The sequence below is a fragment of the Mus pahari genome, chromosome 22 (genome assembly GCF_900095145.1).
Source record: "Mus pahari chromosome 22, PAHARI_EIJ_v1.1, whole genome shotgun sequence".
NCBI lineage: Eukaryota > Metazoa > Chordata > Mammalia > Rodentia > Muridae > Mus > Mus pahari.
Window position 1 is genome coordinate 16334721 of NC_034611.1, and position 27497 is coordinate 16362217.

At 39.5% G+C, this 27497-nt stretch overlaps 1 protein-coding gene across 5 annotated transcripts in view; it reads right to left on the reverse strand.

The window, feature by feature from the left end:
- The window catches only part of Tox (thymocyte selection associated high mobility group box), a 302005-nt gene that overhangs the window by 126040 nt on the left and 148468 nt on the right, over window positions 1–27497 (reverse strand). For all 5 annotated transcript variants that reach the window (XM_021222066.2, XM_029533315.1, XM_029533314.1 and 2 more), the window contains 2 exons: window positions 27146–27211; window positions 8481–8723 (listed from right to left, as the gene is read on the reverse strand). In XM_021222066.2, coding sequence (XP_021077725.1) covers window positions 8481–8723; window positions 27146–27211 — 309 coding nt within the window. The remainder of the gene's footprint in view (window positions 1–8480; window positions 8724–27145; window positions 27212–27497) is intronic.

The following is a 27497-nucleotide window of genomic DNA, read 5'->3' on the forward strand; positions in this document are numbered from 1 at the left end:
CTCTCTCTCTCTCTCTCTCTCTCTCTCTCTCTCTCTCTCTCTCTCTCTCTCTGTGTGGAGTGTACATGTACACACTGGGGACACTGGGATTTTAACCCAGGGCCTTAGGTCCTATCACTGAGCTCCACTCCTGCTCCATTTTTCTGTTCTCTTTCTTATTCATCCCTATTTGTGATCCCGCTTTTCTGCTGCCCCTCCCAAATACCCACAACACCTCAAAAAAGCATTCTACTAACATCAAGTTTCCAGGAAGGAAGAGAAAGCTTGGCTCAAGCCTGCCAATTCCTTTTCAGGAGCCTACTTAGAAATTTGTTTGTCCATAGTAATTCTGTAACTCCATTTTCTTACTTCTTTATTTGCTAAAGGCTATTTAACTGTGGATGCCCAATGGGAGTGAGATGTGAGGGGGAATTCCTTGAAGAGCAGCCTTCCCAAATGTTTGTCTTTAGGATGCAAAATGAGTTAGGCAAAAACATGTTGGGATATTGCTGGCCAGATACCAAGGCTGATAAACACACAACAGATAAGAGTGATAGATGAATCAAAAATTAAAACATCAGCAATCGAAGATGCCTTTAAAGACCCCGTAGAATAGCCACCAGGAGGCAAATACAATTTCAAAACTCAGAAATTATTCTGTAATCTCTGCAGCTCCGCCTTCCATTGTGATCAACATTCTTTAGGATTATGAATATTAAAAAGAAATAATCATTAAAAACAAGCTAATTTGATTTAGGGGTTGGACAATACAGATCTTTGAGGAAAAGTTCAACACATTGGGCTGGCTTTGCCGAGTTTGAACTCACCTGCTAGAAAGACTCAATAAATGTCAAATCCTTGAACTTACCTGCTACCCAAGCCTTTTGGTGGGGACAACACACAAAGTAGGCAGAAACGGCAATAAGAGATTCTGGGTTAACTTTAATAGGTATTTCTGGAAAGGACTTTAAATCTTTTACTGCAATTTAACTCAGTGTTACAAGGTTAATCAAACACAAACAAGCTACCAAAGAAAGCTGTAGAATCTTGGCTCTTGTGTAGGAAATCACGTATCCCAACTGCTTTAGGTTTATGCCTGCCCAGACTGTCTAGGTTGAATGGAGTAGTCCCCACGTCTGCCTCAGCAAATCATGTAACTGACATTAAAGGTTTTTGAATTCTACTACATATGAGTTGAAGTGGAGATTAATGTGGGTTCTGGAAATGAAGAAACTGGACAAGGCCTTGGTGTACAAAGGGAAGTATTGTTTCTAAGTTGGCTTCTTTCCAGACCCTATTACTGACAGCTCTACTTTGGAATGTTTTATCATAGCACTAAAAGATAGCCCAAATCACTAACAAACTGAGGCCATAGAACTGCTCCTCAATCCCACATTCAGAGAAAGGGGCTGCATAGAGCCTAGTGTTTAATCACAAACACATTTGGTTTTGGTTTTATTGGGAATTAATCAAGCACAAAACCCGAAACGTGCGGGAAAATATAGGAACAAAATGGCGGCCATTTTTTCCACAGTGTTTAAAGTAGTTTAGAAGACTGTTCTGTGATATTAAAAAAGAATAATTTGTGTGTGTGAGCATACCATAAATGAATAATTTTTGACAAATTATGGCATAATTCTAAGTAATTATCTGCATACTTCCCCTCCTGTCATGGTAGGCAACATCATTTTTTTTTTTTTACCCTTTTTGTATTTTTTAGAGAAAGAAACAAGACTCTATGACATCCCCTCCATTCTAAACGGATGCATTCATTATTCCATGGGGACACGGGTTGACAGCCTCAGTCTCATGTGTCCTGAGAGAGTGTCAGTTCCACTTGCTCACCCTTACACACTTTATGCACTACATGGAAAGGAATACCTCAAGGTTTTTGAAAATATTTACTTTTTTTAAAAACAGCAATCAAATTGTCTGCAATCATATTTTCTGCCTGGCCTTGAAAGGAGCATTATTCAATACGTCAGTGGCCCTTCCCATAATGGCAACCTATTAGAAACTCATGCTGTTCTCATCCATCTGAACTCCTTGATGTACTGCGCTCCCCATGGGCCCAGAGGAGCACTCTTGCTTCCGTTTCATGAGTCCTGCATGGTACCTACTGAAGTGATGGTTGTCAAAACAGTTGTACAGTGGCCTTTGAATGCCAAGCGTGCCATGTCTGCACGCTGCAAATGACAATAAGTCTGAGTATATACATTATGCTGGCTTTTGTTGCCTGGGAAAAAAGAAGGCATTTGGGAAATAAACCCCCCAATTTTATTGCCTTTTAACATCTTTTTTCCATTTTAAACTCCAGAACTGGAAATTTGAAGCATTCAAAGAAACTGAAATCTCCTTTGTTGCCTTTTTTCATTGTAAATTTTCTATAATGTGCCATTAGAAACTACACGCCACAAAGCCAGGCTTCTAAATGAATCCTTTCTGTGAGGCCATTTGAAAACTTCGCACGGTTTTTCTTTGTATGAAAGAGCTTCTGTTGATGGCACAAAGAACAAGCAATCACCACATATAGGCCAGGCCGAGCAGCATGGATAACTTTATACAAGGTTGCATTTTTCCCCTCTACCAATTCCTGATTAAGCTCAGCAGTTCCTGTTATCCGGGTGAGGAGCAAAAGACGGATGCTTAGTTGTCATTTGCAGAAATCAAAAGAACACTTCTTAAGTCATGAATATTTACTAGGACATGTTCTTCTTTTTCTTTCTTCCAAAATAATTTTCTAGTTTCTAGCAACATGAAAACCTCACCTATCTACACAATGCCACATCACTTCCTTTAAAAGAAGATTGCATTTATTTTATGTGTATTGGTGTTTTGCCTGTATGCATGTCCGTGTACCACATTGCACATAGTGCTTATGGAACCAGAAGGGGGCACTGGATTCCCCTGAAACTGTAGTTCCTGACAGCTCTGATCTACCATGGAGATGCAGAGGACTCAACCCTAGGTCCTCAGGAACAGTAACCAGTGCTCTTAACCACTGAACCATCTCTGCACGCCCACCACTTCCTTTGTAACAGGAACTGACATTAGCCACTGTTCAAATATCTTTACAACTGATTGACCTTCGATGGAAAATAGCTAAAAATCTGAGATGGCCCAAGCCACAACAAGAAAACCTGCCAGGTACAATGTGCACACCTGCTATTTCGGTACTTGGAAAGGAAACTTCCAAGTTAAAGGCTAGCCTAAGCTACCGTCTAAGACTCTTGTCAGAAGAAAACTAACAATCACAGGGTAGGAGCAACAGTAAGGAAAAGTCACTAAGTAACTGTGATATTTAATCTTTATTATCAAAATGCTACCAAATCTAGACGCACCTACCAGACGACACTCTAGCCAGTTCTCAATCTTCCTAACGCTGCAACCCCTTAATAGAGTTCCCCAGGTTGTGGTGACTCCTAACCTTAAAATTATTTCATTGCAACATCACATTTGTAATTTTGCTGTTGTTATGAATTGTAATGTAAAATTCTGATCATTTGGGATATGTGAACACCTCCCCCTGCCCACCCCACCCACACACACACAAAGAGGTAGTGGCCTATAGGTTGAGAATCACTGCTCTAGGCATGGTATTGTTCCATTTACTTGGGTCCTCAACAAAAAAGGAGAAAACCACTGAGTAGGCATAGGCATGTCTCCGTTTCTTCTCTAAATACAATGTGACCATAGTTGCGTGTTCCCAGAGCTGGGCCTTCCTCACTGCGATGGACTGTGTCCTCAAACGGTGAGACAAAAAAATAAACGTCCCCCCACTTGCGTTGTGTTTGCCAGGTATTCTGTCCAGGTAGCAAGAAAAATAACTAATTTAGTAATTAACAAAAGTAGACAAGTTTAGTCAATCTTGACAAGTCTTGACAAGGCATGTGTGGTCTCAGGAGGAATCGGTGAACAAGGCAAGGATCAGAGCCACCAACCAGGCAGTGGTAGGTTTCTGCCTTGGAAAGAGGAGCTTGTGTTCAAGGCTGCTTTTATAAGAAATGCATTTAAGAGAAATGCTAGGACAAGTCTGCCTTATTGCCTTACCTTTTCCCCTCTCTACTCTAGGGAGCTGAGCTTGTGCCATTGAGCAAATCCAGCTCTGCTGGTGTTCAGAGCATGCGAGGCTTGCTGGTAGTTAACATGCTTATCTGACACTCCTGCTTCGCTGCCTTTCTAACCAGACTCCAGTTCTCAGGAAGTGCAGACAAATCAGTTCCCTACTATCAAAACAACTCAGGGGAGTTTTGAGAAATTGGAGCTCTTGCATATTGGGTCATGAATGTCTGTTGAATTTGAACCTAGAGAATAAGAACTAATTGACCCCCTCCCACCAGTGTGTAATACAGAAATTCTACCTGCTTTATTGCCTGTTCTTGAAACAGAGAGACTTTAAGAATATGCAGTCTCTTTTTTTAGGAGTGCCAAAATCTAACTTGTTGCTGAAACTCTGAATAAGTACAGGGTAAGGAGTCCCAATGGACCATAAAATGGCACAGGCAAGAATTTTCAATAAATAAATCAATGGAGGAAAATTTTGAAAAGCTGAACCCTCACCTTATGTGTACTGAATGAACCCTGTACAGGATTTTGGTAAAATTTAGAAGGCAATACACATTTTCTATTCTTGAAAAAAAATAATATTTAAGCTGAAAGGCATCCTGGTATAATGGACTTAAACCTATTGTGAATCAGGTACCATTTAATGGCTATAATCTTACCACATTGTGGGATTCAATATTGTATTATGTCCTTCTAATTTTATGTTTATTATTTTAAAAGACATGAAATGGCATTTCATTGCACAGGCTGGCCCCAAACTTTCAGATGTAGCCATTTTCCTTTCTCAGCTTCAGAAGTACCTGGGACTACAGGCCTGGTGTACCATACCCTGCTATATCCATGTGATAGGTAAGGCCAAAGAAGCACAAAGAGGCTATTTAAGTGGCTCAGGGTCACACAGCAGATAGCTAGTAGCCTCAGGATTTGAACTGAGGTAATCCAGCTCCAAGACAACAATGTTAGTCACAGAAATATACAAGGGCACTCCAAGCAAGTAAAGGACGTCTTTAGTTAATAGCAGGCTTAGTGGTGTCTTTTTGACAGATGTGAAGAAGATTAAGGATCAAAGTATGAATAACTCTTTGAAGAGACTTCACTCTCATGTATTTTAACCTTCTTGAAAGTGTCCTACAGGCACAAACTTGGGAAAACCATTTTACCTAACCAAACTTACATAATGCATCCTATGTGCTAGCCAGTGGTCTTAGCAATTTGTCCAACTCCTTTAACCCCACGAGGTAAGGCCTATCATTGCCCCCATTTCCCCAGAAAATGAAACTAGAATGCTTACTGGCTGAGCTATCAAGAAATCACTGGAGTGGTCTAAGACTCCATTATTCATTTGTAAAACTGGGATACTAAAAATTCACACAGATATAGATTTTTCGCTATTGACTAAATGTTTTGTGTCTACCATGCTGATGCTTGTTAGCAGCAAGAATGGCCCTGCTGTTGCCAGAAGGAATAAGAAACAAAATACATACAAGCAAATTTAACTTTCAGATACAATCTTACTAAACACTATGCATTATAACTTATATCAAACAGTAATATGCATAACACATAATTATGTATTCATAGTAAGCATCACAATGTCTAAAATGTATACAATTTCTAACTATGAAGTAAGGTACTACCATCTCTTTCATTCGTTCACTCAAACACTAAAATTCTAGAATGGGAAATGCTCATGCAAAGATTCGATCACAATTCTAAGAGCAACAGGTTCCGTGTATTACATTGAGAAGTTTCTGGAAAACACAGTTAAGGCTAGCCGATTCTGTCTGTATCCCAACAGGCTTCCAATGGTGGGATTTTCACAACTCGCAGCAAATGCCTCACTTAGAGTCTGCAACTGTCGTCTCTAATCTGCTGCATACATTCTGGACGAGCTCCAGAGAGATCTCCAAATGAACATTATAATTTCTAGGATTTTAACTCTCAAAAATTTTCTCTTTCACGCATTTTAAACTTTCCAAAGGAGCCACAGAGGAACAGGTTTGTGAAGCCCACTGTATCTGATTTCTGCAGCTATTAGCATCTTTAACCAAAGCTTCCCTTACTTGTAAGTTTATTTTCGAGCATGGAAAACCCCACTGAATTGGTATTGTTGCTTCACATAATTTTAAAATGATGTTTTCAGGTGGCATATGAAGTTTGCAGACCATATGGGGTTCTCTGGGATGCTTTGCAGCACGTGTTCACCTGTGTGATGCTGAACTGTGTGCTTCCTTTCCATTTAATTTTTCCATGGATTTTCTGGTTGCTACATGAGGTTTTTATGTATTTGGGAGGAGGTGCTCTGTGATGCTTTGTGGAACATGTGTGGGCTGTTCAATAGTTTCACAAGCTGTGAACCTATGAGCAGGAGCTAAGTTCTTTGGATAGAACCTTAGTTTTTGCCAGAAAGTATTATGAGTCATAGAGAGGTAGACTTATACACAGTCTTTTTTAAAGAAAGTAATGGTGTGTGTGTGTGTGTGTGTGTGTGTGTGTGTGTGTGTGATCTCTACAGTAGGAATTGCTACTGAGTATATATGCTCAATCCAAGTAGACCTTGATCTTCTCTTGGACTCTAATTACCTTGTATTTCTCTCTCATTTTTATAACTATTGGTTCTCCTCAGAAGTTTGTAAGTGGCTAAGGCATTGTGGTTACTATTAATCTGTCATTTGAGCCTTTCAGACACATGGGCAATGGTAAACACCACATAAAAGGGGAAAGTAGTAACTACAAAGGTATTCTGTTTCAACTGGTAGACAAAAGACAGCTTTTGCTGCTTCCAACTTTATGGAACTTGTATCATGACACTAGAGTCTAGGAAATTATGGGTCTTAGAATCTATCTCGGAGGATTGCCACAGGGGCAACTAATTTCACTGCAACATCTACTTTCTCTATTGCAGTGCTAGCTTGAAAGTAATCCACACATTTAATCATATCATTCCCTAGATATGTACCAGATAATGGCCACCAGATACATGTGGCTTATGTCAAGATCACAATATCAAAAACAAACAAACAAAAATGTTCTTGCAACTACAGTCCCAGGGGATGTGATGCCATCTTCTAGCCTCCTCAGGCACTTCACACACAGGATGCACAGGCATGTATGCAGGGAAACACCCATACTCATAAAAATAAATACATACACGCACAAATAAAAGTGATGGTGTTGGTATACTTTTTGTCAGGCTTACACATTTACACGTATTTTTAAATATTCAAATTCAATTTCTAGGAGGAATATAATCTACACAGGCTGGAGTTGGTGCCACTTTGGACCCCTAACACTACTACAAATGAGTTTTCCTCTCTAGTCCATACATACAGAGGCCAAGTTGAGTCTTATCCACTGTGTCTCCCAGAAAGCCATGTCGAGGTGTCTTTTGACTCTCCTTGTATTCATGCCAGTCCCTTATACTCATGTTTACCAGGAAACTCTTATGAACCTACACACAATAGAGACAACTGTATGCACACCAGCTTGAATGGTAATATGGAATACTTTCAGAAGGCAGAAACAAGATCATTGGTCCATTCCTTGTGAATCTGTGGTAGTGCTAAACCGGAAAATGATAATGGTTGGGCTGTTCCTGCTCAACCCATGAAAGCCAAGGAGCAGGAATAAAAATCATTGTTAGCCTGTGAGGTGGGCTCTGGACCATGGTCCAAAGTCCTCCCTAGGCTGGACTCCTTCCCGGAGTACAGAGCAAAATTAAGTTTTTAGATGACAATAAAGGTGAATTTTTTTTTTGATAAGCCAATGCTTCTCAATTATGAGATGCTCCTTAGAAATAAAGGTGCCCAGACTCGGTCAGGAGAGCCCAAGAATGTGGCTTGTTGCTAATTTTCTAGGGGATAAATCTTTCATCTTTAGACACTTTAAAGTAGCAGAACGTCCCACAGACTGGGACATCTTGATGGAGATCATTGCAATGAACAGAATTCTACTTCCAAAACAGAAGAGTTTAAAAAAAAAAAAAAGGAGGGGGTGGCAAACAACCAAACAAAATAATCCACAACGTATGTCTGCAAGATTTCAGAGAGCAATGGACAACAGTGAAGCTAACAGCAGTTACTCCCTAGAAGACACAGGAATATTACTTGGCTAGCAACCCAACACATCCCTAGAAATAATACTAGTCATTGCTACCTTTTACCTGAAGTCTGGCAAGCTGTTTTTGCTAACAGTGTCATCAACAGGATTTAGGACTCTGACAACCACGAGCGATCACACAAGTAATTCACTGACTTAAACATGAAATTAAAAATGCCGTAAGGAATTTACAATATTCTACAAAGCCACTGCTGTAGCTAAAACTTCTCTCTGGGTTTAGAAGCCCATTAACACAATTGGCAGATTGTTGAATGGAGCTGACCCTTGTTTTTCCTGCGACTTTCATGCCCACCACAATCAGTCACGCCCATCCTTACCACAGAGATGGAATTGGAGAGCAGTGTGCCATCCTGGCCCAGCATGTTGGACACGGTGATCTCTGGCAGGTCCATGTTTTGTGGATGGAACGGGAGCAGGCCATTGTGGTTCATGGGGTGACACAGAGAGTGGTACCCAGACTCTACCTCATTCAGGTGCACCAGAGAGTGATCAGGGAGGGAGGGAGGAGTAATAGGTGGGATGTTAAAGTCTTCACTTTCCAGACTTGGGCCAGGGTAGGACTGAAAAGACAGAGCAACACAGATGATAATTAGCATCCACTTCTTTGTCCTTCAAACCCAGGGGCACAGTGGCCCAATGGAAATGTCTACCAGCAGCATCACAGATTTGGCTAAGGCGATCAAACATTAGGATCACCCCTGTGCTTTGTCTTTCTAATGCTTGAAAAAAAAAATGCTTGTGAGACATCCACTTTAGGTATAAAACCTGCCTCAGCTCTGTGGCTCTGTTTTCCTAGGAAGTTGAACTCAAACAGATTTCAAAGATCCCATTAACATTTCTACAGCATCAATCTAGCAGAATACCTTTTTTTTTTTTTCCCCCATGAGAATTGTAAGGAAGGAAGACAATTTATAAAATTGTTTGATCAAACATGTTTCCTAGGACTCCCTACTGCTAAGATTATGGGATGTAGTAAAAATGAATTCCAGAATGCTGGGGCGGTTTCTTTTTGGTTTGAAAAACCTATCTGCTTGTAATTAAGAAAAAAGTTATTACTTAAGAAGTAAGTTAAGCCTGTGCCTAAGGGTGTGCTTACTGAAAGTTTGGGGAGTTTTAAAATGCCATTAGATGCTAATTTTACCATTAACATTTTATCATCAAAATAAAAGTGAAGATTGCTTTCATGACTTCTGTAAACATTTATTTGAATATCCCCCCACAGGCTGATAACACTGCAACTGTTTAAATTCAGTCCCTTCCATGGTGCAAGACACAAACAACATTAATATTATATAATACTAATTGTGAAATAAAAGTTATTGAGTAAGATAAATAGCATTAATATGTCAGAGGCTTTCTTTTATAAACTTGAAAATAGGAAGAAAAGAAGAAAAAAAAAGCCAAATTATATGAAGACAAGCCTGCTTAAGAAGGGAATATGGGAAAATTTAAAAATGTTAGAAGGAGTTGAATAAAAAAAAAAATGTAGCAATCAATATGCAGGGTCAGAAAGAACTTATTTTGTTAAACAGGTGTCACGATATAAAAAGAAACATTTTGGCCCAGAGTATTCCTACAAGTCAATCTTTCAAATTCCAGGGACCTTCAATGTTTGTGTGCATGGGTAACAAAGATTCTCTTGTCCAACTGTACAGAGCCGGTTACAGTGTGCAGAATTTGAAACGAGCAAGCACGCAAAGTATAGGAGCCAAAGAAAGTAGTGTTCGCTGTTCATTGAGTGTTCAGCCAATAAGCTTTATGCCTCCCTGTGCCTGGGGTTATTTTTTCCAGATGGTGTCTATTTGTCTAACAGAAAGAAAATCTTCAACTTGCACTTGCTAAATGTTGAATGAGTTCTGATATATTTGTTTAGGTGCCATCCAAAGGCACAATTAAAGGGAGAGCTACTTAGAACATCTGGAGTCTGGGGGTGGTCCCAGAGAAGAATCTGTAGGTATCACCTGCAGTCTAGGAAGGGAGGACTGCACTCTCTTCAGTTAATTTTTTCGTAAATATACAACCTTCTGTTAAAAAGCCAACAGCTCTGAAAGTTTAGTTATCCTTTACCAAAGTATTTTATTAATAGTGTAAATTTTTTTTTGACAGAAAAACATGTTCGTGCCCTGTGTCAAAGTTCTGTTTGATTACCAGGGGAATATAGACTCCAGCTTGAAATTCCTTGTAAGAGAATTCAATAGGAGATACAACAAGCAGAAAAGAAAGTGTCCTTAGTCACTCCTATTTCCTATAGAGCAATGTGAAGGCTTGTTTACTGTCTTTGTGCAAATGTTATAACTGCTTTCTGTGTGAGTGCTGCTATTCCTCTTTTTGCTGATGAGAAAACTGGAATTCAGAAGTTACTTAGTGGTTGACAGTCCATGTATATGGGATGAATAGAAGATGACAGAATCCCTTCTTTCTCCTTTTCTTTGTTGTGATCAAACCCAGTGCCTTGTGGATGAGAGACGAGTGTACTGGAGCCCCGTGGCTAGTTGCCATCATTTTTATCAGGCTGAATAATACAAAATGTCTTTGTTTCACAAAACTTCATAGATTAAGAATCATTGCCATCAACAGCAGATATCCCTTGTCCTAAATCCTGTCATAATGCCTACCCTGATTAAATATTTATTTTTTTACTTACTCACTTTATATCCCACTCACTGCCCACAGGTCACCCCCTCTACAGTGCTTTTAAGACATTAATCAGTGACCGAAACTTTCCTCAATAATCATAACTAATACAGAAGTAAAGGAGAAAGATGGCTTTAATTTCAAAAGTGCCATTAACCCTCTGAACATACTAAGGGATATTTCACCCTGGTGGACCACGACTTTACATTCTAGAGTTTCTTCAGTAGTTAAATCTTACTTTGTGGTATTTTAAAGGAAGGTTTAATTGGTATCACTTTACATTGGGTGATAACAATTGCACTGCAATTTAACTAAGCTACATGGTTTATTTTCATGTAATTACACATTAAGGTTATTTAATCCATACAATTATATGCCAAAACCACAGACTCTACAACTTAACTGGCAATGCATAGTTATATGGGTCAAGAATTTTAACAACATAAGGTTACTTAGCAGTTTCTGGTCCTTACATTAGAAGTCATGATGTGGTTATTTGCCATGAGCCTATTAGAGAGTAATTGATGCCCTATAAATGTACCATGGTAATTGTTTAAATGTCAAAATGTCCAAGAACTTTCTAAAAAGCTCAGTAGTAGACTAATTCCTAGCTTTTTTTAAAATGTGGAAATGTATTAATATCCAACAGTGGGTTCTATATGACATGACAGGTATAATCTGATTTTCAAGACCTTACTTGGGATGTGTTTAATAAGCGAGGTTTATATTACATTTCGTTCCCAGTTTGGGGGAATCTAGAACAATAGGGTGTGATTCAATAATTCTCATTAGACATGAAAATGCTTTTTAGAATTGTCCTTAAATATTTGTTGAATGATGAAAAGTGAGAATTGCCGAATTCATTCACTCTTCATTTCATTCATTCATTCATGAATGCTAAACTGAGCCTTTAAAAGCATGAAGCTTGAGAATGGATTGCAGTTATTTCACAGGCTTAAATAACTATATTCCCGAAACTACCACAGTCAGTTCATAACAAAGAAGGTAACAGTTACATCACAGATGCCAAACAATTGAAGTGTCCTGTAAGAAGAATGGTGGGTACAACAGTCCCAGGAGGCTGGGCGGAGGAGTCTCAATTGTCCTGTGACTGCTCACCTGGCCATGACATGGTTTCTTAACCATTCCATTGTTACACAGGTGATTCATAATGCAGAATGTATGACCCTCTGGCTCTCAGAGCTGTTGGCAGCTAATTCCCTATGTCTCCTGAGGGCGCCCAGGGCAGCAACTTGGGAACCTGAGGTCAGCTCATGACAAGTCCCTAATGACCCACCCTCAGATAGGGTCTAGGGAAAGGAGTAAAGAGTCTGATAGAAGCAACAGAACACTACAGAAGAATCGGCCTGAGAAGTGGACGGTAAAGCCCACCTGTTGATACAGGACCAGATGTGACACTTGCTCATTAATAGGCTCCTTTGGTTCCTACTTATTTTTTCCCTCCATTGTGGCCTGTATTTTCAGCAATCAACCATTCTCAAACTCTCCCAGGAACAAAGATTATGTAAGTGACTCTTTTTAAAAAGCTCTCCATATTCCTATAAGGCAAGAGCATAAAGGTTGCAAAACGTTTAACCTGTGCTTTAGCAGGCTCCCTTAGGCTAGGGCCTGCTACAGAGTGCAGGACAGGATAGGCAAGGACTTGCAAGGTGGTACTTGCTTCTTGAACAACACCTGTGGTATCTTATCAGAGACCAGAATCTAAACCTTGTCCCCAGTAAATGTGGAAGTCACTGGTAACCATCTCTATGAATAGACGAACGTGCTTTAGGGACACTGGAGCAAAATGCATTCCTGTACTTTTCTTCTAACAGTTGAAATTTACTTCAATAAATTTACTTCAAAATTTACTAAAATAAAAGCTGGAAACTGGCACACAAGTAAAATAATCTAAACCAAAGCTAATCTACATACACATACAATGATCCAGTGACTCAGAAGATTCAAAACTCCCCTGAGTATCAGGCTTGCCATTGTATGTAGACATGGGGAACTCTCATGGTGATGTGGGTGCTGTGCTTCACTGTGTCCTCCAGAAAGCAAGCACCATCAAGTGTGGGGTGGGACAGGGTGTACTAGCATGAGGCTTGGTTAATTCTGAAAAACAGATGAAAAACAGACTGCAGGGGGGTTGCCTGAAGCTTTAAAATAGCAGTTTAAAAATATTGCCTCCCTCAAGAGAGTAAGTTTATAGTTGTAAATAAGAGGCTGTGACTACTACAACTCATTTTCTTAAAACCTGAAAAAGGTGGTATTTGCACAGTTTCACTTACAAGGTGCCACATGGTTCTCTGGTGAGAAGTGGACTGGTTACAAGCATGCTAGTGATTCCTTCAGTGACTAATGAGAGCATTCACAGCATGCTAGAAAGACTGGCAGCTGCTCAGTCCAACAGACAAGTCTCATCTAGGATCTTAAGAGCAAGTAGGAGTTTGGTTTCTGATGCACATTTCTCTCCTGCTCTTGAACCTATTTTAAAACTCAATTCACAGAGTTCTTAAGAGCATTTACAACATACATTAAAAATCCAATAATATATGTTCTCCAGATAAAATGTGCCTGATAAAGTGTTAAATGGATTTATACTTGTCTTAGATTGAGTCATGTCTAAGAATAAGCACTTTTCGACAATCCATGAAGAACTACATGTTCAATAAAATGAGATTGTAGAGGAATTTCCATCTATTTTTCATTGGTAAGACCTAATAGTGAAAAAAAATGTATAATTATACACAATGCACTTAATTATTTCACAAACAGCCAAGATCAAGTTTCACTCTTAGTTGAATGGAATTAGGTTGAATATCTTCCTTTTCATATCTGTGTGGTGGCATGTGTGCATGGATGCTTGTGTGTGTGCTCACTGGTGGCATATGTGTGTGTGTGTGATATAGGCCAGAGGGTATGTATAGAGGCCAGAGAGCAATGTTGGGTATTTCCCTCAACCCTTCTCAGTCTTAAAACCAGACATTTATTATTTTTAGTTTATGTGTATAGGCGTTTTGCCTGCATGCATGTTTGTACAACATGTGCCAGCATTGCTGGAGCAGACCAGAAGAGAGCATCAGATACCTTTGGAACTGGAGTTATTGAAGATCGTTAGTTGTCACATGGGTGTTAGGAACTGATCCTGGGTCCTCTGGCAGAGCAGCAGCCAGTGCTCTTAACTGCTGAGTCATCTCTCTAGCCTCGCCATCTTATTTTTTGAAACACGGTCTCTCACTAAACTTAGAGCTTACCTCGTTAGCTGGTTGTTTAGCCAGGGAGTTCCGGTGATCCCCCTGCCTCAGCCTTCCCAGCTCGAGGAATACAGGCCTAGGTAACTGCATCTGGCCTTCGGGTGGGCTGGGGATTGGACTCATGGCGTCATGCTTGTGAGGCAAGGACTTTGCTGACTGAACCATCTCATCTACTCAGTCCCTAAATTGCATGCTTTAAATTGAAGAATAAAATAAGAGGGCACAGAGAGTGCACAAGGAATACTGAATGCTGGGATTGACTCATTGAGTAAAGGCCACCAGCTTGGCTCCTTAAGGAACCTTGCAGACACGGCAGTCTGGGACTGCAGAGTTCCCAACCAAGCCAAAAGATGAAGAACCAAGCCAAAATGACCATGCTAATTTTGCACAATATATTGCTAGCATTATGGCTAGCATGTCCTAGATTTGGGGCAGGTCAGGGCCTGGAGATTGGGGATCTTCCCAGGAAACATTTTGGCAAAGAGGCAAATTGCTAAGGAAAGGGTTTAATTCTAAGACTACAACTAAAGAGATTAGGGTTAGAAAAAAAAATCTAGGGGATTTTTCTGCTTGCAGGCCTTTTTAGCCATTTGAGTAAAGGCCCCACATATGCAGCCCTCTCCAGCTCCCATTTCAGTGCAACAGGAAAAGAGAGTTCTCACCTAATTTCTAGAAGGTCTCATTCTCCTAACTGTTTGATTGCATAGGTACTCACTTCCTGTTTAATTGTATAGGTACTCCCTTCCTGTTTAATTGCATAGGTACTCCCTTCCTGTTTAATTGCATAGGTACTCACTTCCTGTTTGATTGCATAGGCACTCATTTCCTGTTTAATTACATAGGTACTCTCTTCCTGTTTAATTGCATAGGTTCTCACTTCTTGAACCACTTGCCTTACATATTCCATGCCTTGAGTATCCTGTTTACATTATTTTCTCCGTTTGCAGCCCCATTTCCTTTGCCACAGGCTGGTCTTTATTTTGTATTCCCAGTCCACATTATTGCATCTGCAAATGGAATGTTGATTACACTGACTTTTTTTTTTTTTTTTTTTTTTTTTGACTGCAGAGAATTCAGGTTTTCATATCATCCAACTAGAGAGTTAATTCATGGCAACCAGAAACAAATAATATAGAGTTTCTTCCAGCTTTTGTCATTTTTTTCTCTTTTTCAAAAATCTAATCCTCTACCAGTGGGGCACTATATTTTGTGGGTCCCTACCACATATTGCAATCATTATGCACAGCACTCAATCTTTGGTGACAAGAAGTCCCATAACTCAGAAGAATTCAAAAGCTAGCATCTTGTACACATCTTTAAATTATGTGATGGACTCACACAGTCATGCAAACCCTAAAAATATGGCTATAGTTATAGTGCTGTAAAATATGGTTCTCATATAGGTCTTTATCTGAAAGATAAATAAATACTACTGCCACCAAGCATAGACAGAATGCTTTAATTTTTAATCTGTAACATAGTTCCTGAAAATGGAAGACAGAAATATGACAATGTTTAAATATGTTTTATCTTCTACTACTGAGCATTCTTGAGCAAAAAAGTCAATGGAAATCAAAATGATCTGAGAAATTTACAGGAAAAAAAATGTAAATAATAACTACCAAAAAAAAATTCCCTTCTGCATTCTCCATACACTTTGTTGAATGTACACTGCATTGCAGAAGTGATTTTTCCCAAAGGCTTTGAACAGCATCAATTCAATCTCTAATTTCTTTTGAGAAGACCTTCAGAGTCAGATCTTTTTCTGATTCTTTTGTCTCTGCATGAACAAGGGTTGATAGCTTGAGACTATAATATATTACTGTGGAAGGCTTTGGTCTGTTACATAAATCATTTTAACACTCAGCAAGAATTGTCCAACAGTGCCATTGATGTGCTCAAGCCAACGATCCTGAAAACAATTTTTTTTCCTTTCTTCGCATGCTAGACAATAGCAATAAATCATCTTCATTTAAAAACACACAATGTACTAATTTTCAACCAAGAGTTATCAAAATAAAATTTGGGGCAGAAAGCATAGCATTTTATATTATTGTGGTCATTAATTTTTAGAACCTTGTTAAAAACAGATAGTTCATGCTCATTTAGTACAGAAATGTTGAATGCCTACTATGTTTATGACATTCTTCAAACAGTTGCTTGAGCTACAAAGAATTAGAAAATGGTTTGTAAGAAGGAACAAATTGTAAGATACAAGAAGAAATCCAAGTCCCCTGTAAAGGCCATGTGCTTGAAATGTCAAACTAAGTGATCCTGGAAGGGAAATCCTGTGGAGTTGGAATGTCAAAGTGTTGCTATCAGCAGATTACACAGATTACCCAGCCTGAAGATCAGATATTCTTGCTCAGATGTAACAAAAGAGGACCATGATGTTAACCCATGCCTGAATAGACAGCAGAAACCAGGCTCAAAGCAAGGCTTTCACGGGCAAGACCAATCTCACCAGTCCAATCAGACTGGGGTATGGGCTCAGGTCTGGTTTTTTCTAGCATTTCAGGAGAAGATCAAAGCTTGGTTATAAGAAATCAGGATGCAAAACTTGCATGAAATTAGAAAATGGGATCACCTTGTGTGGATCACCCAGGGAATCCAGGAGCTAGGACTGGAAGAGCTGAGGTCAGGGCTAATAAGCTGGAGCTTCAAGCATTTTGGGAGTCATGAGGCCAATACTTATACCAGCTGTGCATTGGACATGATTTCCTGTCTCTCGTGTCTATCACCAGCAGCCAAGGGCTTCCTTTGCTATTGTTCATTAATGATCTTACAATGAATAAGAGGATTATTTCCCTTCAGTGTGGCTTCGTGTTCTGGATGAGTGTCCTCACACATTTTAAATAGAAGCATGGAGTCTAGTTGTCGTACATAAGGGAAAACAAAAACAAGAACTAACTGGCTTCCTCATAACATTGTGCTTCTCCCACTACCTGGGTAGTAAGGAAAGCAGGCAGAAGCTGAGGGGTTACTTCTAAGACCCCAGTCAGGGTTATTCCTGATGTCCAGTGTCCACCACCAGTCCATGTTTACCATTTACTGAGCTAATTTAAGTATTTAATTTTCAAGTTTTAATATATAATCTTAGTTAAAATGTAACCTACACTTTTTTCTATTTTTTTTTTAATTTTTATTGGATAAACTGGATACACCCAGAGATCTTGTTTTACCAAATGTCTTATTTTCTAAGTAACCCAAGTAAATCAAGTTTAGATAAGGAGAACAGTCTTGAAATGTGTTTTTTTTTTCCCCTAGAGCCTTTCTACTGTAAACTTGACACTTCATTTTGACCCTTGGTTTTCATTTTTATTATTTTTATTTATTTATTTATTTATTTATTTATTTATTTATTTATTTATTTTCGAGACAGGGTTTCTCTGTATAGCCTTGGCTGTCCTGGAACTCATTTTGTAGACCAGGCTGGCCTTGAACTCAGAAATCTGCCTGCCTCTGCCTCCCGAGTGCTGGGATTAAAGGCGTGTGCCACCATGCCCGGCGGTTTTCATTTTTAATAAGAAATATCCTATCACCGGTGTCTGACTTAGGAGATAGGAATACCAGGCACAAATATCAGATCACCTCTTAATAACAACTAATATTTTCTCTTTTTACACCTCAGATCTCAAGTCTGTATAGCAAGGATGAAAATGATCAGCCCACAAAGAGGTTGCTGTGGTGCAATAAGGAAAATGAAAGATTGTACAGGTTCTGGATGATGCCCTGATCCACCATGGGTCATCCCCTGGTCCAGCCGCACCAGATCAACACTTGCAAACTATATTTATTCAACTCTGTGTTCTTTAACCTTTTCACATATAATGTCCAATACTATCTAAACCATTGATTAAATCTATGTATATTATTTCATTGTTCTCTAATTTATTTCAAGTTTACATTTTGAATATTTAAATTGTTTCCTGTTATGAGTCACTGTGATGAATCATATTCATTTATTTCCTTAGGAGAATATTCTAGAGTTCTGTGTTTATCCTTAAATGGAATCACAGAATGCCAAGAAAATTTCATGTTTAAAATAGTGTGTTGAAACCTAATGCGTTTTGTCAACTTAATAAATTTTAAAAAAACCTTGTATTTCTCCTGTTCCTAAGTATGTCTAAAACAATTAAATCCTTCAGTGTGTCTGTGCTTGGGTCTCAAGTACAGTGCATAGATGTAATAGTCAGACTCTGCCTGTCTAGTGAAGATGAAGAAGAACTTTCCACCATTGATTAATCGAGATGCTGCAAACAGCTACCTCATATAAATATATAAAAAAATATGCAAACAAACATGCATTTGCTGATTTTGTAGCTGAAAAAAGTTCAACTATCTATGGCATTTTTGGTTCAACCTACTATTTCTCAAAGAATTCCTACACATGTGAGACTGTACAGCTCTTCTAATTCAGGGAAGGACTGAGATCAGAATGCCGACACATAACAAAGTTTTAAAAGAAAATTAAGCCTCATTCAACAAAGAGGTAGGCTCATGTGGGCTTTAGATCTTCCCAAGCCCAAAGAGTTCACTGTGAAGTTTACTTTTCAGTTTTTCCCGTGTCACTCAATCTCTCACAGCACCCTTGAGTGGTAGGAAGGGCTGAAGGAGTTGCTGGTAAAGGTTTTCTTCAGTTCACTGGCACAGAGTGATTGCTGGCAGTCCCTTTCATTCTTAAGACTCGAATTCATTCTTGACAGGAGGAAAGGACATGCTGACTTAAAGTTCCAGCAAGCATAAATGTCCTAGTGAAGTTCATCATCAGCTCCAGAGTGTAAGAAATAAGTAGCTACTGAATGAAGGAAGACAGTAACTGTATAAGGTGTTCAGCCCTGTGACTGGCTCCTCACAGAGAGACCAACATGAACAGCTACTCACCCCAAACTGACTTTGTAGGAGTGAGGAAGCTGGGAAGCCGCTAAGACCTGGTTTAGCAGACTCCCTTTTCAGAATGGATGAGTTCCTTTCAACTGCCTGAAAGGTGACTGCTATGTGGAAGTGTCAGCCCCTTACCTTCGTGGCCTCCAGAACCTTTCTGCTTCACGATTTAGGGAAGTAAGAACTCGCAGTAGGCTCAGCTCTTGAAGAGCTATTTTCACTTGGTCACTTGTTTAGCTTTATGGCTGACAGGATTAAAGCCCAGAACTGATGCACGGAGAACATATTCCGACTACTGCCACCACATGTACTTAGTATCTAGACTATTAAATAATGTAGGTCAGATGAAGCATAGAAAAAATAAAGGAATAAAGAAAAATTAAAGTGAAACCTCTGAGTTTCTGGAACATCTAGCTGCTTTGGTTTCCAAACCCAAGGACTGGAACTACTCAGGGAAACTTGACACTTCTGAAAGGTGTTTGGGGTGGCAGATGAGGGGACAACAGAAAGTGGCAGGGTCATAGGGTGAGTGGAAAAATAGTCTTCGGGCCAAGGCATTGTCCTTACATTAAAAATGAGCACAATTATTTCTACTTGACATATTCAGATTTTAGTGATTGTTTAGAAGAAACTTTAATTGCCTTAGTAACAGAGTTGGTACACACACACACCATGACTCAACACAGTAGTGTTCTGAGACTGAAATGCCACTATGTTTTTAGGTATTCCCTGGTGACAGCTTTCTTATTAGTGCCCCCAAAATATAGTGCGTTACAAAGACACGTTTCATCCCCAAAGGTCATCCTCCTCCATGTGTTAAAGAAAAAGAAATCCAAGATATGATTGTGAAAAAGGCAGAGAATTGGTTGAAAAATGCATCAAATGGTAGTATGTGCTGGTCAGCTGTGTTCTACCTACACACACCTCGCCCCACTGCCTGAATGGCTTGCAGTCTCTAGAGGTCTTCCCACTGAATAAACCAAGCTCCAAATGGAGCTTGGAGTTTCCAGGATCTGTTTTCACCACAGATGCTGCTCCATTCACATGTTTTTTATAATTTTTATCATTGAGATGCATTTCCCTAATGCCTGAAAAAAAACCACACTATTAGACAACTCTAATGAAATGTTCAAGCATGCCGAGCAACAAACATTCATTTTCTGAAAGTTAAAAATGAGTCTTATATTCACAAATCCCACCACTTGGAAATGTATATGATACACAACATTTAACCTGTCAGCAGCCTCATTAGTGTCAATGAGTAGAAACTGGCAATCAGGAATGGCGAGCTTCACATGTGTTTATGTTTTAAAATGTTCCTGAAATAGCTCTGCTGGCAGGGATGAAACAGAACACTTCTCTGGGACAAATGGATTTCAGTCCCCACTTTATGGTCTATCTACATTTTAAGAAATTTGTATTTCACACATAGACAGTCATTTGTAATTAACAGAGTTAACATCCCACAAAATAATAAAGTATAATAATAGCAATTAATAATAATAATAAATTTAAGTTTAACCATACTGGTACATAAATGATCCAGAAAATATGCAGGAAGACTGATGTGTGTTTAATGAGCATGAACTCAAAGATATCTATTTGGATGGTGCCTGTATTCGGTATCCATACAAGCTCTAAGACATTTTCATAAAGTGGAAGAAATATGTGAGCTATTTCAAGATATAATGCAGAAAAACAGACTTCCATGTAAAAAGCCAATTTAAGAAGAACACAACATAAACAATAGTAACTTGTGTGTTCAAGTGAAGCATCTTTTAAATTTTGAGTAATGAAGATGTCAAGCCAAATGCTGGCATAGTTTAACTTAATTAGGTGGCCTGCTTTTCAAGGCATCCTTTCATTTCCCATTGAAAACTCAGCTTGTATGCGAGGCAACAGGAGCAATTTTGTCTGTAATGAATACCTCTGGGACCGCACAGTAATCATTTGAATGATATACTGAAGACTGGTTTGAGTAACTAGTCTGTGCTTGTTAAGATGCCAGACTCTGTTGGGCTAACTAGATTACTCGATACATGCAGCTTCATCATCTTATTGGGCCAATGGTCAAAAAGTCAGGTTAACTTTACTCCTAAAAAATTTCCAAAAGGAACCAATCTAAAAGTAATAGGCCTAATCCATGGTTCAAATTTGTGCCATGATCATGGGTATTTTATGGCCCATGATAAAGGTGTTTTGTTTTGTTTTTTAACTTTAAAAATACTCTTAAAAAAACACAACCTCTTCCAGGCTCTTTTTACCATACTTCATTTACACTCTGATCTGCAGCGTGTTCTCATTAGAAAAACGTATAATTACAAAATGGTCGTTGGCATGCTTGCAAATTTTAGATTATAATTCTTAGAATAGGTTTGGGGAATATTGATGCAAAACTGATCTGGAGAGCCAAATGGTCCCACCACCATCGGATTGCTTACTATAAACCACAGCAAGTTGCTGTGATGATAATTCCAGGTATTATTATTTAGCTTATTACCATATTAACGCTGCATGTCCTGTTTTGAAATGACTCTCCCAGGAGGAGGGGACACTGGCACCTCAGATTAAATGTGTCTTGGCTTATCACCCAGATAATAGGACAAGAAACCAAGTAACATGAGGTATGCTACATTTCAGCAAGGCCAAACTGAGAACCCTTGGGAATGAAAGTGTTCAAGGATTTATGGTTCAATTCTACAGAACCACGTAAAATGTATTTATTCATCTACTTATCTTACAATAAATAGTGCTGCAGATAAATAGATGATTCAAACATTTTTCAGACCTAGAGAGAAAGAAGAGCAGCAAATCTTACCTCTTAGGGTTCACAGCCACATAGGGTTCATGTACCACAGAGTAGCAAGCCTGCCCCTCCTTATGGGAGATGTGAGACAAGGAAAGACCTTGATGTCTACCTCTCAGTTACAGTGAGGAGATTCAGGCAGGTGGCAGAAGTGAGCATGTAGGGCGAACTCTTGAGGGATGGTGACCAGTACAGAATGGTTTTGTTGAAAGAAGAAAGATCAAAAGTGGAGCCAAGACTACCTGGGATTAAGTATAGTTTGAGTAATGAAAGCATCCCCATAGGACTGTGCTCACTGATCACTTAGTGGTTTTATGACTTCTAGAAAAGGAGTTTAATGTGTAAGAAAGCCAGAGGGCCAGCTCTCCCAAGGGTCCCTGAGCTCAGTCTGATGGTTGACTCTAAGCACCCACATCTGCATTGGTCAGTTGCTAGCCTGACCTTGCCTGACAGCAATGGGAGGGGAAGACCCTTGGTCCTGTGGAGGTTTGATGCCCCAGTGTAGGGGGATGCTGGGTGGGTGGGGGAGCACCCTTATGGAGGCAAAGGAGAGGGGGAGAGGGTGAAAGTGGGAGGGGTAGCAGGGAAGTGGGATATCATTTGAGATGTAAATGAATGGAATGAATTTAAAAAGCATGAAAACAAGAGACAAAAAAGCAAGCAAGCAAGCAAGCAAGCAAGCAAGCAAGCGAGAAAGAAAGAAAGAAAGAAAGAAAGAAAGAAAGAAAGAAAGAAAGAAAGAAAGAAAGAAAGCCAGAGGGCATACATCACAAGTTGATGATTTGGTAAGTTGAAGTCTGCACTGCTACCGGGTACAAGTCCCCAGATGAGTCAGAAAGCAAAGTTGAAACTCAGAGGAGTTTTCCAACATGTATGGATGCTCCTGAATTTTTATATTTGTATTCTTAAAGAAACTGTAAAACGTTTGAGTCAGTGTTTCTTAGCCTGGTGGAAAACATAGCACTGCTATACTTTATTGCTATTGGTTAGCTTCCTGTATAAAGAAGTATCTGAGGCAATTACCTTACAAAGGGAAGGTTGGTTTGGGTTCAGAGTTTTACAAGTTTCAGTAAAGTTTCAGCTTCTTTGGGCCTGCTGGATGGTAAGTGGAATCAAGAGAGACACAGGGATCACCATCTCACAATTCACAGTAAGAGTGTATCCCCTGTGGCCTAAGAATTCCCCACTCTGCCCTACTTCCCAAAGGTTTCATCCATTCCAAATAGGACTACTGTACCGAAGAGGATGAGGGTGACTTTTGGACCTCTGGGGACCATCTAAAGTATAGCATCTCCCATTTGCTTGAGACCTTGAAACTTCAGAAGAAGATATGAGAGAAAATTCTGATGCAGAGTAGAGGTTGGACGGAGGCAGAGAGAAAATAGAGCACACACGGAGAAGAATGTAGAGTATGATCTTAGGTATATGGATGCTTAGCGATTTAGTGTATGGTATGAGGTTGTGAGTTAATGCAAACAATTCATTCAAACTGAAGGATAATCATCCCCAGAAGGGAGGACAGCAGAAGGAAAGGAAGAAGAAATATCCGAGAAGAGATGCTGGAAGCAGGATGGGGGACTGGAATAGGACAATCAAATAGAAAGAAATTAATAGAGTCAAGGCAAAGATCATAGATGATGTAATTTCTCAAAAAAATTTTTTCAACCACAAAACCTAAGCTTCTCCATTAGTGAATCTTAGAAATACCTTTGGAAATCCACCAGCAAGGGACTATTCCCTGTATAAATATGACCCATCCTTTCCCACCTTTTCACACAGACCTATTCCTGAAGGAACAGAGTTTCTGTGCCCATGGACCAGGAACACGGTGCTGTCCCTAAGACTGCCCAGCGGGAACAGAGGACCAAGCGGCAATGTGAAAAGGAATGCTCCTCAAATGTCCATGGAAGAAGAAAGAATGGGAAGCAAGGATGTGCACCCAAGATAGACTAGACTATCTCAGGAACCACAGAAGGCACTGCTAAGGAAAACCAAACAACACCCATCCCTGTGAGGCACTCAGTTCAGATGGTCACAGCCATCTTACATTAGGACACATCTAAGGAACTGTGGGAGGTACTGCCATACTTCTAGGAGCCAGAGAGAAGAGCTTACCATGACAAACAGTAAGGATGGCTCCGCAGAAGGCAGATCTGAGAAGATGATGGAAAATTTGGCGGTTCCTGCTCAGTCAGGAATCCCTGCTTCCCACCTCCTTGCTATGCATTCTGCCATAGCAGTCTAGATAATTCCTGAATTAAATCTTGTTGTGACTATTCAAGAGTGTGTAGACATAACAAAAATGGTTCCTGCAGAGAAATAGGCAAATGTGGCTATCATCACAGAGGAGCCCTTATCTTAGCATGTGGCAGGAACATAATCTACTCCCTTGGGAAGAATCTCAACTATGTTAACAGACTTCATGTTGCATGGTAGGTCTTCAGACTTATTCTTTCAATGTAGCTGCTCCTTTGTTTCTTAGTCTAACTCTGTTATCTCACTCAAGCATGACAAGAAGCCTGTGGATGTCTGTCCTCTTCTCATCTGACTCTCTCTTCACAGCTTCTCTCCAACTGGACAAGACAGATCTTGCTAGGTCATGGGCTATCCAGCAACATGGTCTCTTCAGACAGGGTGTGGAAACACACAAAAAGAAATATTGCATTGCATGGAGTAGGATCATTACATTCAGGGTTTAAACAAGTTAACTAGTGTTTAAAGCCAAGTCCTGAGTGCCCAGAACAGTTACAGCTGTTAGAGCAGAAAATAGTCAGTTTTCCAAGCATGGCGCCAGGGCGCAGTGGCAATGTTATGGGCTTTTATTACATACTTGTCAGTCTTATTATGGGTGGTGTTTTCAATTTAAAATCTGCCTATCAATTACCAAGCCATATGCAGAAGCATTTAAGGGTCTGTATATACTAGCTTAAGAGGTAGGGAATGCTCTCAGCAGATAGGGCAAGGAGCCCTTTGAGACTGTCTAAAAGAATATCATTAATTTTTACAGTGTACTTTCGTTTCTGGAGCAACTCCAGCATAGGCTTTCTATAAAAATCATCTCAAGTTCAGGATTATGCTATTCGCTTGCAGAAGCATCGCAGCAACAGCACTGTTCCATATGCTGCTACTTAGCAACGTGGTCTGTAAGTCCCACAGCAGGCACCAAGTTGAGAACTAAACAGGAATTACAATGTTGACTGATGCAATGAGGCAAGTTGTACTGGACCACTAAGCTATGCAGCTGTTTGATGTTAGGTCGGAAACAAAACAAAACTCCTTTCTTCCCTACAGGATGGCAGAGATCAAATTTATAACTTCCTAAAGGATACATTGATTAAAATTTCCAAAAAGAACACTTGGTGACGAATTCTTGAACACAGTGTATTGAAGAAAACAGAAAGAATGTTAAGTGTACACTTTAGCAAAGGCCATTTGACTTGGGAAATTTGTGAAGTTTATTTGCCTCCAGGGTATGTATTTTCTTACATTAGTCTAATTTTTAAAACAACTCATTCTAAAAACATTTTAATACGTTATTTTAAAATAAACTTAACATTTAAAAAAATACGTTACTCACAAAGCTGCCATATCTTTAGAAAGCACAAAATTCTTTGGATCTCTTTTATTCCTTCATTATAAACAGCCATTATATTGGAAACATTCTTAGGAACTCCTGGATGAAATATTAAGCAAAAAACAAGCCTGCTTGTTTGATTTTGGTAGGATATTAATATTCCGTACTGTAGTTGGATTTAGAAATCTTAAGGAGCTGAAATGCTTAGATGCATATATTCTGAAGTTACCATCCTTTATCCAAAACTCTTTAAAACGGACATAATGATTATCTGTGAGTGAGCAGCTGTTTCATAACTGTAATCATTTATTGAGTTTGTGTTTCTACTGTTTCAAACAAATTCAATTAGCCCTCACACTTCAAAACCCTAAAGGCCCCAAAGAGATGGTACCGGGTGGCTTTAATCTAATAGTAATACTAAACTTGTCAGTACAGTTTTGGGATTGATGGTTAGAAGCAAATTAATAGTAACATTTTTCATTTTTTAATCAAACAGTCCTATTCAGAACTACCTACGGGTCCTGGAGGGTACTTAGCAGAACAAATTCAGTAAAGGAAAAATTATACATGCAAAGAAAGCTTCCCTTTCAGACTGGGTCCTATACAGATCTTCTCAACCAAAATGGAAGCAGGAAGACTCCTGGCCTTTGAACTTCATGATGACCTTCATGATGACCTTCATGCTTGAATGATATAGTGGAGTGTCTAGGAAACAAGGCGGTAATCACAATGCCTTCCAAATAAATGCTGAGTCCATGGTGATGTGTGCCTGCCTGGTTTTAGTTAAGCTGGAGACGTTAGCTCACAGAGAGCCTTCCTATTATATGCATTAGATTTAGTTTTCTGTCAACCACCGTGAAAGAAAATGTTTTCGTATGTAGCCCCTTTGCACTCCTCTCCTCTCAGCGATCAAACCGACTCAGGCCAATAAATAGGCATTGAAAACTCCTACCTGTATTTGAAATTCCAGGCAAATGTGATTTATACTATTGAAGGAAAAAAATAGGCTAATGTCCACAAAATGCTCCTGTGAAGTCTCCCTACTCTCATATATTTGCTTATTTATTTTTGTTTATAGTGTTCTGATATTCTATGTTATCCTGGCACCCTGGGGCAGTTATAATTTTGCTTTAACTGCCCTCTCTGGATTAGAGGGCCAGATTTGAAGTATCTAAAATTAAATAGGCAAGCATTTAGTTTTATAAATGTAACCGTTTACATTCTCATTCCCCTTTTGCTGTCAGTTCTCAGGATGAAATACCTTGTCAACCCTTCCCAGGAAATGGACACAAAGGTGTCCTTGAAAGGTTTCAGTCGTTCTTAGGCTCTGGGGCCTAAAAACCACTTATTTCCCTGGTCCCCCAAAAAGTCCCCAAAACAGTGATCTAGGAGCCACCAGCCAAAATACCTCAGTGATAAAGATAGCGATTGAAAATAGTTCCAAATGGTTGATAACTGAAGCTATTGGTGGCATGTGTAGCTTTCCATGATAAACTCATATCCACAGTCAGAAACACAAATAACTTGCACCTGTAAAGGCTTTATTTCCTAAAGGTAACACAACTGTTGAGGAAAGCTTGTGCTGGCAAAGCAGCTGCTTGCCATTCTGGAGGGGAAGCAAGGTAGCATTCTTCAACAACTGCCAAGGCTGGTATTTTATCAGCTCCATCTCATTAACTGGAAACAAGGCTTAAATGCTTTGTTTATAAATTATGATTATTCCTGATTGCTGCAGTTACTGATAGTGCTACTCATTTGCAATGCAACTCTTTGAATTTGTTTAATTACAATTTGAAACAAGGCAGAGAAGATTAATTAACCCACCTGGCTGGCTGGCACATAGTCCTGGCTCGGCTCTGTCATGCTCATATACATGTTCTCCCCGTCAAACTGCAAATGAAATCATAGTAAACATTGAGCAATCTTGACTACTGTGTGCATGTTTTTCTTTCTCTCTTTCTTTTAAAAAACCCTCACCATCCAACTGGGAAACAGTAGCAGTAAAACAATGGCATCGCGGGGAATATGAAGAATCTGTTGTAGTGAGTGAGCCACATCTTTCCTTTGATGTTTCTGTTGTCATCTTTCCTGACCCCGCGTGTCAGTGATTTGGAGTAATTAGCGCTCTAGTAATTACAGCAAGCAAGCAAGAAATGAATGGTTTCCTTTCATCTGC